Below are 14,688 nucleotides of genomic sequence, written 5' to 3'. Positions count from 1 at the left end.
CAGGGTCCCGATCCACAAAAGAATGTCTCTCTTCCCAGGATGTCCCTGGATATCCTGGAAGCAGGCCACACCCCTAGGGAAACTCCCCTTGGGCAGACTGGCCACTCAGAGCACAGTCATCCGATCCCATCATGGGAACAACCACACAGAACTGGGGTCCAGCCAAGTTGACACACAGCTCCAACTATCACAATACATTTCTTGTTTGAATTGTTAATGATGTTTGCAGTTTTTTCTTCTCATTTGAGTATTATAGGTAATGCTATAAAATGGTAATGTTCTTGTATCTCTGATTCTTATTTCTGTAACAATACCACCTTCCTTGCAAATTCACTGTCATATTTGATTTGACTCTGCTACATATTCCTTTGTTCCTTGTTAAACCCTACTAGTCAACTCTGTGTCCATGGCCTGTGTTCTACCCTTTTCCCCTTCTACATCCCTCCAACCTCATCCCACAGCTAGTATCCTAGGTTAGGCCTTAATTACCTTTTATCTGCACTTTTATGATTTGCTTTTTGACTGGTCTCTGCTTTCAGTCCTTCTCTCCTCTAATAACCAAACAGTTTCTGTCTAGTCAGTTCCAACTCATGGCATCCCTTCATGTGTCAGAGTTTAACTTTGCCCCAGGGTTTTCAATTGCTGATTTTTCAGAAACAGTTTACCAGGTCTTTCTTCCCAGGTATCTCTGGGTGTACTTGAAGCTTCAGTCTTTTCTTTAGCAGTCGAGTGTGATAACCATTATATCACCCAGGGTCTCCTCTCTCCAATGATGTTGTTGTTGTTGTTGATATGTGCCATCGAGTCATCTACAACTCACAGCAACCTTATGTACAACAGAATGAAACACTGCCTGGTCCTGTGCCAGCCTCATGATCCCTATTATACCTGAGCCCATCACTGCAGCCACAGTAAAAATCCATATTGCTGAGGGCCTTCCTCTTTCGTTGACCCTCCACTTTACCAAGCATGATATCCTTCTCCATAGAATGGTCCCTTCTGACAACATGACCAAAGTAGGTAAGATTAAGTCTGGCCACTCTCACTTCCAAGGAGCATCTGGCTGCACTTCTTCCAGGACAGATTTGTTAGTTCTTTTAGCAGTGCATAGTATTTTCAGCATTCTTTGCCAACACCACAACTCAAAAGCATAAACTCTTCTTCAGTCTTCCTTACTCATCGTCCAGATCTCACATGCATGAGGCAATCAAAAACACCATGGCCTGGGTAAGGTGCATCTTAGTCTTCAGCACTTGAAAGAGGTTGTAGTCGTTACGTTTGTGTGTCAACTTGGCTGGGCCTGGTTGAGTGGCTGGGCAGCTGAATGTAGTTATTCCCCAGGGTGAGAATGGTAATTAAATGCATGGTAAAATCTATCCAAGCAGCTGAGTAGCTGCTTTGGGTATGTGGTCTGCTTCTGGTATATAAGAAACAGCTTTGGGAATGGTCTCTAAGTTATGGCTTGGACCCTGCATGTAACTGTGTCACTGTTCAGCAGCCTGCCATGCTCTGCCAAACTGGGGTCCACTTACAATGGACTTGAATTAATGGCCTGCTATGTAGTTTGGTAACACTGGGACTATGCCATTTTATTTGTTGACCTTTGACTTGTTAGCCTCAGCAGCCAGTAGCTCCCCGAGTGAAGAGATGCCTCTAGCTTCAGTGAACCAGGAGCAAGAGGCAGAGCTGAAACCCAAGGCTGAGGGGCTTCCACCCAGCCCCTAGAGCCTGGCACCTTGAACTTGGACTTCTAGCCTCCCGAACTGTAAGAATAAACTCCTGTTTATTAAGGCCCTCCCATTTGTGGTATATTCTTGTCAGAGTGGCACTGGGTAACCAGAACAGAGATCTTTTACAACAGATTTGTACAATCCAATATGTCTTGATGTCTTGACTGCTGCTTCCATTGGCACTGACTGTAGAACCAAATAATATGAAGTCTTTGACAACTTCAATCTTTTCTCCATCTATTATGATGCTGCTTATTGGGCCAGTTGTGAGGATTTTGGTTTTCTTTATTTTGAGGTATAATCCATACTGCAGACTGTATTCTTTAATCTCCATCAGTAAGTGCTCCAAGTCATCCTCACTTCCAGCAAGCAAAGCTGTGTCATCTGTGTACCTTGGGTTGTTAATGAGCCTTCCTTCAATCCTGATGCCACGTTCTTCTTCATACAGTCCAGCTTCTCGTATTATCTGCTCAGCATACAGACTGAGTAAGTATGGTGAAAGGATACAACTCTGACACACTCCCTTCCTGATTTTAAACCATGCAGTATCCCCTTGTTCTGTTTGAATGACAGCCTCCCAATCTATGTACAGGTTCTTCGTGAGTACAATCAAGTGTTCAGGAATTCCCATTCAGCTCAATGTTACCCACAATTTGTTATGAGCCACACAATCTAATGCCATTGCATAGCCAACAAAACACAAATAAACATCTTTCTGGTATTTGCTTTGAGCCAAGATCCATCTGACATCAGCTTCACGTTCCCTTCTGAATCTAGATTGCATTTCTGGAAGTTCTTTGTCAGTATACTGTTTCAACTATTTTTGAATGATCTTTAATACGATTTTACTTGCATGTGGTATCAGTGATATCGTTTGATAATTTTCACATTTTGTGGGATCACCTTTCTTTGGAATGGGTACAAATATGGATCTCTTGCAGTCAGTTGGCCAGGTAGCTGTCTTCCAAATCTCTTGGCATAGCTGAGTGAGTGCCTCCAGCACAGCATCAGTTTGTTGAAACATTTCAGTGGGTATTCCATCAATTCCCGGAGCCTTGTTTTTCACCAATTCCTTTAGTGCAGCTTCGACTTCTTCCTTCAATACCACTGGTTCTTGATCATATGGGATATCCTGAAACGGATGATCATCTACCAATTCTTTTTGGTACAGTGACTATGTGTATTCCTTCTATTGTCTTTTGATGTTTCCTGCACCATTCAACATATTGCCTCAATGACAGGGGTGATAATTATGACCCCTATATGTACTGCTAACATTTCTTGAGACTCACACAGTCTTACAGTGAAATGACAGCATTTATCATTTCCTAAACTTTTACAATACGTCAGGACTTTGTACTAAGCACCTTACATGGATTCTTTCTTTAATCCTCATATACTTACAAAGCAGATACCATTGTTCTATTCATTTCACACATGAGGAAACTGAGACATCAAAAGTTGTATGAGGTCACACAAGCAATTTAGTGGAATGTGGAATCAGTCTGACTCTAGAGCCTTAGCTTTTAACCACTTTGTCATATAAAATTATCCTATATAGATGGCTAACAATCACTACTTGTGTAATACACTGACGCTAATAGCTATGCATGGACTATCTTATTTAATACTTACAATGACTGTGCCAACTAGGTACTATTATCCCCATTCACTTCAGCACCAGTTACTCTTCCATAACTAATTCTGATCTGTTAGTCACAAGCTCTAAAATTACCATTAGCTCCCTATAAGTCCAAAAACATTAATCTAGCAATCAACAGCTTCTGAGTTCAATTTATCTCATCAATTTTACTTTTCTCGATTTCCCAACATGTACCTTGGCACAACTAAATCAATCGCCTTACAATTTCACTCTTTATTTTTTCTCCTTCCCTGAAATACTCTTTTCAAACTCTGACTGTCAAATCCCTTCCTATCTGAAACTTACTATATTGAACACAGAGTAGCTAAAGTGAATGGAAGAAGCAAAGAAGAACAGATTTCAAAAGGCAATTTGAGAAAACAAAGTAAAGTATTTTAATGAAATGTGCAAAGACTTCCGGTTAGAAAACCTAAATAGAAAAACATGCTCGGTATTTCTGAAGCTCAATGAACAGAAGAGAAAATTCAAGCTTCAAGTTGCAATATTGAAGGATTCTATAGGCAATATACTGAATGACACAGGAAACAGAAAAGAAGATGGATGGAATACATAGAGTCACTGTACCAAAAAGAATGTTGAATGTTCAACCATTTCAGGTGGTAGCATATAATTAAGAACTGATGGTACTGAAGGAAGAAGTTCAAGCTGCACTGAAGGAATTGGCAAAAAATATAACTTCAGGAATTGATGAAACACCCATTGTGATGCTTTAACAAATACATGCAATACTAGAAGGGCTCACTCATCTTTGCTAAGAAATTTGGAAGACAGCTACCTGACCTATCAGCTGAACAAGATCTGTATTTGTGTCCATTCCAAAGAAAGGTATCCAACAGAATGTGGAAATTATCAAACTATATAATTAATATCACAAGCAAGTAAAGTTTGCTGAAAATATTTCAAAAACAGTTTAACAGTAAATGACAGGAACTGTGAGAAATGTGAACCAGATTCAGAAGAGAACATGCACTAAGGAATATCATTGCCAACATCAGACAGATCTTGGCTGAGGGCAAATAATACCAGAAAGTTTACCTGTGTTTTATTGACTATGAAAGGCATTTGACTGTGTGGTTCATAGCAAATTATGGATAACACTGTGAAGAATGGGAATTCCAGAGCACTTAATTGTGCTAATGGTGAACCTGTACAAAGACCAAGAGGCAGTTGTTTAAATACACAAGGGGATACTGTGTGGTTTCAAATCAGGAAAGGTGTGCATCAGGGTTGTATACTTTCACCATACTTATTCAATCTGTATGCTGAGTAAATAATCTGAGAAGCTGGACTACAGAAAGAAGAACACAGTGTCAGGATTGGAGGAAGACTCATTAACAACCTGAGATATGCAGATGACAAACCCTTGCTTGTTGAAAGTGAAGAAGACTTGAAGAACTTACTGATACAGATCAAAGACTACAGTTTCCAGTAATGGGTTACACCTCAACATACAGAAAACAGCACCAACTTCACCAATAAGCAACATCATGATAAACAGAGAAGACTGATGTTGTGAAGCATTTAATTTTTTTTTTATTATTTATTGTGATTTGGGTGAAGATTTACAGAGCAAATTCACTTTCCATACAGCAGTTCACATATACTTTGTCTCATGTCATTGACCAAAATTTACAATGCAGCAGCTCCCCTCTCACTTCCTCCCCATAGTTACCTCCTCCCAGTGTCCATCCCTTCATACTCTTCTGCACCCTGAGCTACCTCCCTGTGCATAAGAAGCCCTTCTTTCTCCCATGATTCTTCTCTCCAAGGAGTGTATCTACCTCAGGTAAATGTTCGACTCATACACCTGTCTTTTGTTTAGCTGGAAGCCACAAGTGTGGGTTCAATTCCAGAACTGAAGGGCATCTAGGGGCCATAGTCTCAGTGGTTCCACCAGGCTCTGTCGGACCAGAAAACCTGGTCACCCCCCCTTTTTTTTTTCCTCCAAATGATTTTGAGTTTTGTTCCACATTGTTCTCCCTCTCTACCAAGGATCTCCTACATAGATCCCCTTCCAAGTGGATGACAGTGGTAGCCAGTCAAGCATTTAATTTTACTTGGATCTATAATCAACACTCATGGAAGCAGCAATCAAAAAATTAACATGACATACAGCATTGGGCAAATCTGCTCCAAAAGATCCCTTTAAAATGTTAAAAAGCACAGATGTCACCTTGAGGACTAAAGTGCCTGACTAAAGCCATAGTATTTTCAAACACCTCATAATCATATAAAAGCTAGGCATGAATAAGGAAGACCAAAGAAGAATCGATGCCTTTGAAATATGCTGTTGGCAAAGAATACTGAATATACCATGGACTGCCAGAAGAACAAACAAATCTGTCTTGGAAGAAGTATAGCCAGAATGTTCCTCAGAAGCCAGGATGGCACAACTTTATCCCACATACTTTTGATGTGTCATTGGGAGGGACCAGTCTCTGTAGAAGGACATCATGACTAGTAAAGTAAATGATAAGCAACAAAGAGGAAGTCCATCAACGAGATGGACTGAATCTGCAATAACGGGCTAAAACACAGCAATGATAATAAGGATGATGCAGGATCAGGCAGTGTTTCGTTCTGTTTTATAAAGGGATGCTATGAGTTGGAACCAATTCGATGGCACCTAACAAAAACAACACAGAAGTTTTAAAAGAGCTCTGGTGGTGCAATGGTTAGGCACCCTACTGTTACCTGAAAAGTTGGTGGTTCGAATTCACCAGTGGCTCCATGGGACAAATGACCTGGCAATCTGCTCATATAAAGATTATATCTAGGAAACCCTATGAGGCAGTTCTATTCTGTCTTACACGGTTGCTATATGTCGGAACAGACTCACCAGCACACAAGAACAACAGCAGTTTAAAGAGGCATACTCAGTCTTTCAGGCTCAGAAGGATGATTTTGTCCATACTCAAGAGTGTACACCTGTTATTCATGAGCAGACTGAAACCAATCAACCCCATGGAGAGTGACTCAGAAAACCACAGTGCCAGAATGAACCACAGTATCAGTGTTTGCTTCTGGGTCTCTCTTTTATTTATTTTTAATTCTTTCAGTTTAATCAGATCTGGAAGCGATTTCCCTGTCTTTAAACTAATACTACACATTGCCAATACTGCGTATATAAATAGATGGCCTCTAAACTTAACTTTAATGGAGTCAAACATACTAAAGATCATGAAGATGACACAGGACTGGGCAATGTTTCATGCTGCTATACCTAAGATGACTGTGAGTTAGTGTCAACTTGATGGCAACTGTGGTGGTTACATCTGTGTGTCAATTTGGCTGGACCTGGCTGAATGGCTAGGCAGCTGAATGTAGTTATTCCCCATGGTGAGATGATAATTAACTCCATGGTGGAATTTATTGGAGCAGCTGAGTAGCTGCTTTGGGTATGTGGTCTGCTTCTTGTATATAAGAAACAGCTTTGGGAATGGTCTCCAGCTTATGGCACGCTTGGACCCTGCATGTAGCTGTGTCACTGTTCAGCAGCCTGCCATGCTCTGCCAACCTTGAGACTTTCAATGGACTTGAATTAATGGCCTGCCATGTGGTTTAGTAACGTCAGGACTGTGCCATTTTATTTGTCCACCTTGGACTTGTTAGCCTCAGTAGCCAGTAGCTGCCTGAGTGAAGAGATGCCTCTAGCATCAGTGGGCCGGGAACAAGAGGCAGAGCTGAAGCCCAAGGTCAAGGGGCTTTCACCAAGCCCCTAGAGCCTGGCACTTTGAACTTGGACTTAAAGCCTCCAAATCGTAAGAATAAACTTCTATTTATTAAAGCCATCCCATTTGTGGTATATTCTTGTCAGAGCGGCACTAGGTAACCAGAACAGCAACTAACAACAACAACAAAGACAGATTTAATTTTTGTTCATGAAGCAAAAAATTACTGAGCCTGGAATATGAAGTTTATGCTACATGAAAAACAAATCACTACTCAAAAGAAATTTAAAGTAAGTACATCACTGTTTTTTATAGGGTATTTTGTATTATCAGTAATAAGAAGTCATTTTTTTATTATAAGAAATAAGTAATTTCTGGTTAAAGAAGAACAGTGAGAACCGACAATCAGAAAGTTCTGAAAGTAACTGAAATGCTTAATGAGTTACCTCTTTTTGGCACAGTGCTCTTCAATATTGCTGTCCCATCTCTGGGACATCACCAAACTAAGCTCCATTTCATCCTTTTCAATTTGTGGTTCATTTTCTTCATCATCACTGTTTTGGAGATTTTTAGAGTTTCCAAAGGAACAACATGGCGATGACATCCTGTTTCTTTCCTTTTGAAATCCATCACTTTCCAAACCAGCAAGGAGACGTACCAGAGCTTCATCAGGACTACTGTCCACTATAAGACAAATGAAATAATCACCACCAAATAAATTTTCTAAGTAATCCAACAATTCAGATCACTTATAGAATAACGCTAACATCATAGATGTTGGCATATACTAAAAAATACAGCTGATACCTAGCCTTAGGTGTTAATACAGTTCTCCCACTAAAGTGTGATCCCTGGATCATCAGCCTTAGAATGATGACGTCTCCTTTTATTAGAGGAGACTTCCAGACCCCACTTCATATCCACTGAAACAGAATTTCTGTGAGGAGGGCAGGAATTTGCATTTTAATAAACCCCCGAACCTCTTCCAGCACACTTATATTGAGGAACATAAAATGAAAGATGATCACAAGTGTTCAAAATAAATATAAAACATATAAATATTAATGCTAAGGAAAGTGTCTTTAAAAATTACACATGTAAAAACTCCATCCTTCAGTTGGCTTTATTTAGTCTGCAGGACAATCAAAATAAACCTGCAGTTGAAAAGCACAAGAGAACTTTAAAAGTATTGAACAGCATTATTTAAAAAATCATGAAGACCTCAATGAGATACTATTTCACACCCACTAAAACAAAACCAAACTCACTGCCATCCAGTTGATTCTGACTCAAAGCGACCCACTAGGATGGTTTGAATGGAAGAGACAGATATTAACTAGTATTGATATGGATGTACAGAAATTGGAACCCTCACACACTCCTGGCAAGATTGTAAAATGGTTCAGCCACTTTGGGGAAAAGCTTGGCAGTTCCTCAAAATGTTAAGAATAGAGCTATCATTTAACTCAGCAATTCTACTCCTAGGTATATATACACCCAAGAGAACTGAAAATATATAAAAGTTTATACATAAATGATCACAGCAGCATTAGTCATAGTAGCCAAAAAAGTAGAAACATTCTAATGTCCATCAATTGATGAATAGATAAATAAAATATGATACATTCAAATAATAGGATATTATTTGGCAGTAAAAAAGAATGAGGTACTGATACATTCTACAACATGGATAAACCCCAAAATTAATTATGTTAAACGAAAGAAGACATAAAAGGCCATATATTATATGATGTTTATATCAAATGCCTAAAATAGGCAAATCCAAAGAAACAGAAAACAGATGAGTGGTTGCCAAGGGCTAGGAGGAGGGACAAATGGAGAGTGACTACTAAGAAGCCTAGGGTTTCTTTCAAGGTAATGATCATATTCTAGAATTAGATAATGCTAAAATCTACCAAATTATATACTTTAGAAGGTAAATTTTATGGTATGTGAATTTTATCTCAATAAAGCTGTTTGTTTTTTAAAGATTATAAAGATGTGGGTTTGTTCTAATCTAGTACACAATCTTTTTCTATATAAAATGAGACAACGCACTTCCAATTAACTAAATATCAATTTTCACATTTTCTTTTGTTGACATTAAAGATACTGATTCAAATAAGTTACCAAACATAGGTAAAAATGTATTTTTTCATAAGAACCATTTTGGCAATAATCCACTTCTTAAACTTAGAATTTCAAGTTTTCTTTTTCCCACTCCATACTTTATTGGTAAATGAACTATAGATATTTGCTCCTCAGATGTTTGATGACACTGACTGCATTTCTGCAACCCTAGGGAAGGCAGATGACATCTACTGATGAGTCAGTACATTTATTTGCCTTATGTGTCTATCCCTCACTCTACCTCTTCTTTTTCAATCCTTGACTTTCTCTATTTCTCACTTTTAATTATCTATTTTTAGTAATTTAATGAAATTGAACTTGGTATACATTTTTATATATTAAGATGGAGAAACAGAGCATTTTAGACTGTAAACTTCAAGTTACATTTTTCTGTAGTTGTGTGAACATAAAGACATTCAGCTGCTTACACTGCTATATTGCTGCCATTCTTCTCAAATTAATTTTTTAATGTGGTCTTTGGAATGAGATCTTTCTTCATGTGATTTTTGATTTAATAAAGAAAAAGAAACTCCTACACCTGATTAAAATTTTCATAAAACATGACTGTGTACAATAATTTTGGTATTATCTTTAATCAGTTAATTATGTTCCATTTACAAATGAAAATGCAAATAACAAACAGGTGGAGGACACTGTATAGACCTAGCATCACATGTGATGCTTTATGACATTTTACACTGTAAGAATTAAAAAACAGAATGTAAGGAAGGAAACAAACATAAAATCATTACGCCAAGCAAAACAAAAGGTAAAAAGTTTAATACTATATTTCTTTATGCTGCAAACTTTTAGACATTTCTGAAAAAGATGTTAGTAAGTTAAACAAAAATATTGAAAGCTAGAGATGTCTTATGATTCAAAATAAGTAAATTTCTTCACTGGGGCAATTTGGGTTTCTTCCAACCAAAGTGAAGTTAAAGAAAGAAAGGAAAAAAAGCAATTATCTCTTTCACAATTGTTTTTTATATTTAAAAAAACCACAAAAGCAAAGCTACCTGATTTAATGCAAGGTTTCATTTTTATACTCTGTAGACTAAGTTCACACTGAGCATGCAACACTGATCTCTTCAAATCAAAAGCAAAACTCCATACAAACTTTTCATAAAGAATATAATGGAATTGACTTAAAATACTCACGCTTATCGTAGCATTGTTACTTACTGAAAACTGGCGACTCACTCAGTCTTTGGGTCAAAGTTTGGAAAGTTTGACTATTTTCCATGAGGTTCAAAATTGCTTCTTCATTAATAAGGACTTCTTCCACTTTGTGACCTTAACATGACAAAGAATAAAAAAAATACTGAAAATTTCTTATTTGTGTAAGTTAGAATATGTGTAAATTAGGAAACATTTCAATTAAACCGATTTAAAAGATTGATGTGTTAGTGACAGATGCTAAATAAAAACTTAAACCTTTAATAAAAGCCACAGGAATATCTAAACAGTCACACTGAATGAAAAAGAAAGAAGGCTGAATCTACATGGATCTATATGACTTACCAGTTATAATTTTAGCCTCTTTAATTCTATGCTAGTTAATACAGTTATATTATTCTAATAAGAATTATTATATATTAAAACATGCACAGGGAAAAGAAAAGACAAAACATCTCATTTGCTTAATAAAATTCTTCATTCTCTATGGCTCAAAAATTACAATAAATTCATTTTAATATTAATTTTACGTTTCTCAGAAAGCTGTTCATAGTCTAAAAATACGAGTCTTTAAATATGATTTTTATGGAGGATGTATTGGACAGAGGAACTAAATAATTTTAAAGACTAAAGATGAAAAGAACCCCATATTATAATCTAGCAAAGGAAGAGACCAATTAGAAAGCACAAGCAGAAGTGGAAAAATAGACTATAAGCAAAAAATGTCAGGCAGTTATAAGTGGGCTAACTGAAAAACAGTTCTCTTTTTTTTGCTTCAGGTGCTCAGCTCAATCGGACTTAAAACTAAGTGCTTTCAACAATTATTATAGGAGAGTTAACAAAGGCTTCAAGGAACAAATATTTCAAAAATATTCTAGGACATAACTGGTTTAATAAAGAATGTTTAATCAAAACAAAAAACCGAAAAATAGCTCTTCCCCAAGCAAAAAGCAACTGAGAGGATCAAAAAGAACAAAAGTTGGTTACCTGAAAATAATTTACAAATAGGTAAGATTGACAAGAACAATAAAAGCAAAATAGAAGACATAAATAATAATAAAAGGGAGAATTGCCAAAGGTATAGTCAAGCCTTTAAAGGATCAAGAACAGACAAAACAATTTTGAAGACCTGACATATATTAAGACTTATAAAGCTACAGTAATTAAAGCAGAGATATATTACAAAGGTGGGAATTCAGTGGAGGGAAATCCTTTTCAATACGTATATTGGAAACTAGCTATTTATATACAGAAGAAAGATACAATCAGATCCCTACTATATATACAATAAAATTTCAGACGAAGACCTAAATGTGAAAAACAAACTGTAAATATATGTAAGACATATGGATGTATACTTAAAGAGAAAACTTTCTTTATATCAGGGTAGGGAAGGACTCTTAAATCAGGTACAAAAACTAAACTATAAAGTAAAAGAAAAAAAAGGAAGGAAGAAAGACAGGAAGGAAGGGAAGCATGAACTTAAGGAAGGGAAGCATGAACTTAAGGAAGGAAGAGAGGGAAAAAAGTTAAAAAAAAAAAAAAAAACATTTTTTAAAGACTTTTAAAGGCCAGCCTTGACTAGGAGAAAATATCTAAAATTCATATAACTGACAAAGTCTCGATATCTCAAATATAGTAACTCCTATAAATCAGTAGGAAAAAAGGCTAATGACTTAATTGAAAATGAGCAAACAACATAAACAAGAAATTCTCAGATAAAGAAACCCAAAAGGCTTATAAAGATGCTCAAATCCATTAGTAATCAGGAAATGTAAATTTAAATAAGGAGATACCATTTCAGAGCACCAGAATGGCAGAAATTTACATTTGACACTACCAAATGTTGTTGAGAATGTGGAGAAATGTAAGCTCTGATAAATTGTGGGACCAGAAACTTAGGTACAATCAATTTATAGAGCAATTTCTAATACTAGCATTACTGCTGTAATGTGCTATTTTTATTACTAAAAAACCTCAAATTTTGGAAAACTGATCAGTAAAAGTAACACAGTGATCCGGGTGTCACAAATGGTTAAGTACTGGATTACTAACCAAAAGGTTAGTGGTTCAAACCCACTCAGAGGTGCCCTAGAAGTAAGGAATGATGATCTGCTGCTGGAAGTTTAATCTTTATTGTGATTTGGGTGAAAGTTTACAAAGCAAATTGGCTCTCCCCTCAAGAATGCATCTACATTTTGTTTCATGACACTGACTGCAACACCCACAACGTAACAGCACTTCTTCCCATTTCCTCCCTGTGTTTCTCATTTTCATTTGTCCTTCTTTCTTTTTCTATCTTCTGAGCTTTATCCCTGGGCAAGTGCTGCCCTTATGATCTTGTATGGTTGGTTGTTGTAAGGAGTATGTACCTCTGTGGTGTTATTGTTCACCTTATAGGTCTATCTATTGTTTGGCTGAAAGATTGAGCTGCAGGGATGAGTCCAGTTCCAGGTCTGAAGGGTGACTTAGGGCCATAGTCTTGGAGGTTCTACCAGTCTCTATCAGACCAGTAAGTCTAGTCCCTTTTATGATTTTGAGTTTCTTCCACATTTTTCTCCCACTCTATCCAGGACCTTCTATTGTGTTCCCCTTCAGAGCAGCTGGTAGTGGTAGCCGTGCACCACTTAGTTCTTCTGGTCTCAGGGTCATGGATGCAGAGGTTTGCATGGTCCATTAGTCCTTTGGACTAATTGTTTCCATATGTCTTTGATTCTCTTCACTCTTCTTTGCTTTGAACAGGGAAAAACCAACAGTTGCACCTTAGATGGCCTCTCACAAGCTTTTAAGACCCCAGGCACTACTCACCAAAGGAGGACACGGAACACTGTCCTTGTGGATTATGTTATGCCAAATGATCTTGATGTCCCTCGAGACTATAGTCCTGGAAGGTCAGTCTTCAAAACACTAGAGTGTAATTCTTCTCTATATACACAGGGTCACCATGAGTTGCAACTGACACAATGGCAATTAAAAACACCACCACCAAAAATAACAGGGCTTGTAGGAAAAAATAGTTAAGATAAAACTTATACAACTTTGTAACCAGAACACTAATAAAATCAGTAATTGGCACCTGAAGAGGTAACTCTGCTCATCCAGGTTGGCAATTCAATGTGGCTAAAGACTATCACTACTGCTGTACACTGTCAACTTAAATTATTACTCATAACCTGTTGCCATCAAGTTGATTTTGACTAATAGCAACCACCCTATAGGACAGAGCAGAAATGGTCCATAGAGTTTTGAAAGCTGTAAATCTTTATGGAAGCAAACTGTCACTTCTTTCTCCCATGGAGCAGCTGGTGGGTTCTAATCACCAACCATTTTGTTAGCAGCCAAGAGCTTAACCATTGCCACCACCAGGGCTCCCTGAAGGCTGTCATAGATATTAAAAATGCACAGAAAATAACTGTATGGAAATTCTGGCCATGCTCTGATTAGAGTGGGGCTGACAGGTGATAAGACAAAGCTAATGGAAGTAGAACTCTAAGCAGTAGGCTGCCATTAAGTGCTATTAGGGAACCAGTGTAACTGTAACGAGTCAGATACTGTACAATACTGAGGTGTTGCTCTTGGGGAGGCAGGGGGTATTGGGTGAAGGCGCTCATTTTCAGTTGTGACTGCTGGTTATAACAAGGAGCTCTGGTGGTATAGCAGATAAGGCACTTGACTGCTAACTGGGAGGTCAGTGGTCCAAACCCACCAGCTGTTCTGCAGAAGGAAGATGGAGTGATCTACTTCCGTAAAGATTTACAGCCTCAGAAACCCAATGGAGATCGCTATGAGTCGGAAACGACTCGATGGCAGTGAGTTTGTTTTTTTTTTTTAATGTTTGATTGTTTATAACACAAACCACTACAAAAATAACCCTATTACCACTGCAGCAACTGAAAAGGGGGCTTTTCCTTTGCTGCCGAAGGCTGTAATTCTGCTGGTTTTCTGGTTCACCTTGCCTAGAAAAACTGCATGTGAAGCGATGTGACATCTAAATAAAACTTTCATTATCCTCTTACTTACCAATCATGTGTAAGCTATTCTGCATTGCAGAAACACTGTTATAACAGATGCTATCTAGGTAGAGAATAATGTATGTGATGGTTGGAGCTGTGTGTCAACTTGGCTGGACCCCAGTTCTGGGTGGTTGTTCCCATGATGGGATCAGATGACTGAGTTCTGAGTGGACAGTCTGCCCAAGGGGAGTTTCCCTAGGGGCCTGCTTGCAATGATATTCCAAGGACAATCTGGAAGAACGGCATTCCGAACTACAGACTTCCTTGAGTGAGCGGCTCACCGCTCCCCTGGAGATCTCGGATTC

The 14,688-nt window shown here is 37.8% G+C and overlaps 1 protein-coding gene across 1 annotated transcript in view; it reads right to left on the bottom strand.

Moving 5' to 3' along the window:
• REV3L (REV3 like, DNA directed polymerase zeta catalytic subunit) overlaps positions 1–14,688 on the bottom strand; it is a 250,501-nt gene that overhangs the window by 118,118 nt on the left and 117,695 nt on the right. Inside the window, exons 10-11 of the mRNA XM_007940793.1 lie at positions 10,377–10,487; positions 7,511–7,748 (exon numbers count right to left, since the gene is read on the bottom strand). Coding sequence (XP_007938984.1) covers positions 7,511–7,748; positions 10,377–10,487 — 349 coding nt within the window. The remainder of the gene's footprint in view (positions 1–7,510; positions 7,749–10,376; positions 10,488–14,688) is intronic.

This window comes from Orycteropus afer, unplaced genomic scaffold (genome assembly GCF_000298275.1).
Source record: "Orycteropus afer afer isolate SDZICR_OR568_19922 unplaced genomic scaffold, OryAfe1.0 scaffold00072, whole genome shotgun sequence".
In the NCBI taxonomy this organism is placed as follows: domain Eukaryota; kingdom Metazoa; phylum Chordata; class Mammalia; order Tubulidentata; family Orycteropodidae; genus Orycteropus; species Orycteropus afer.
This window is presented reverse-complemented; position numbering and strand designations above follow the sequence as displayed.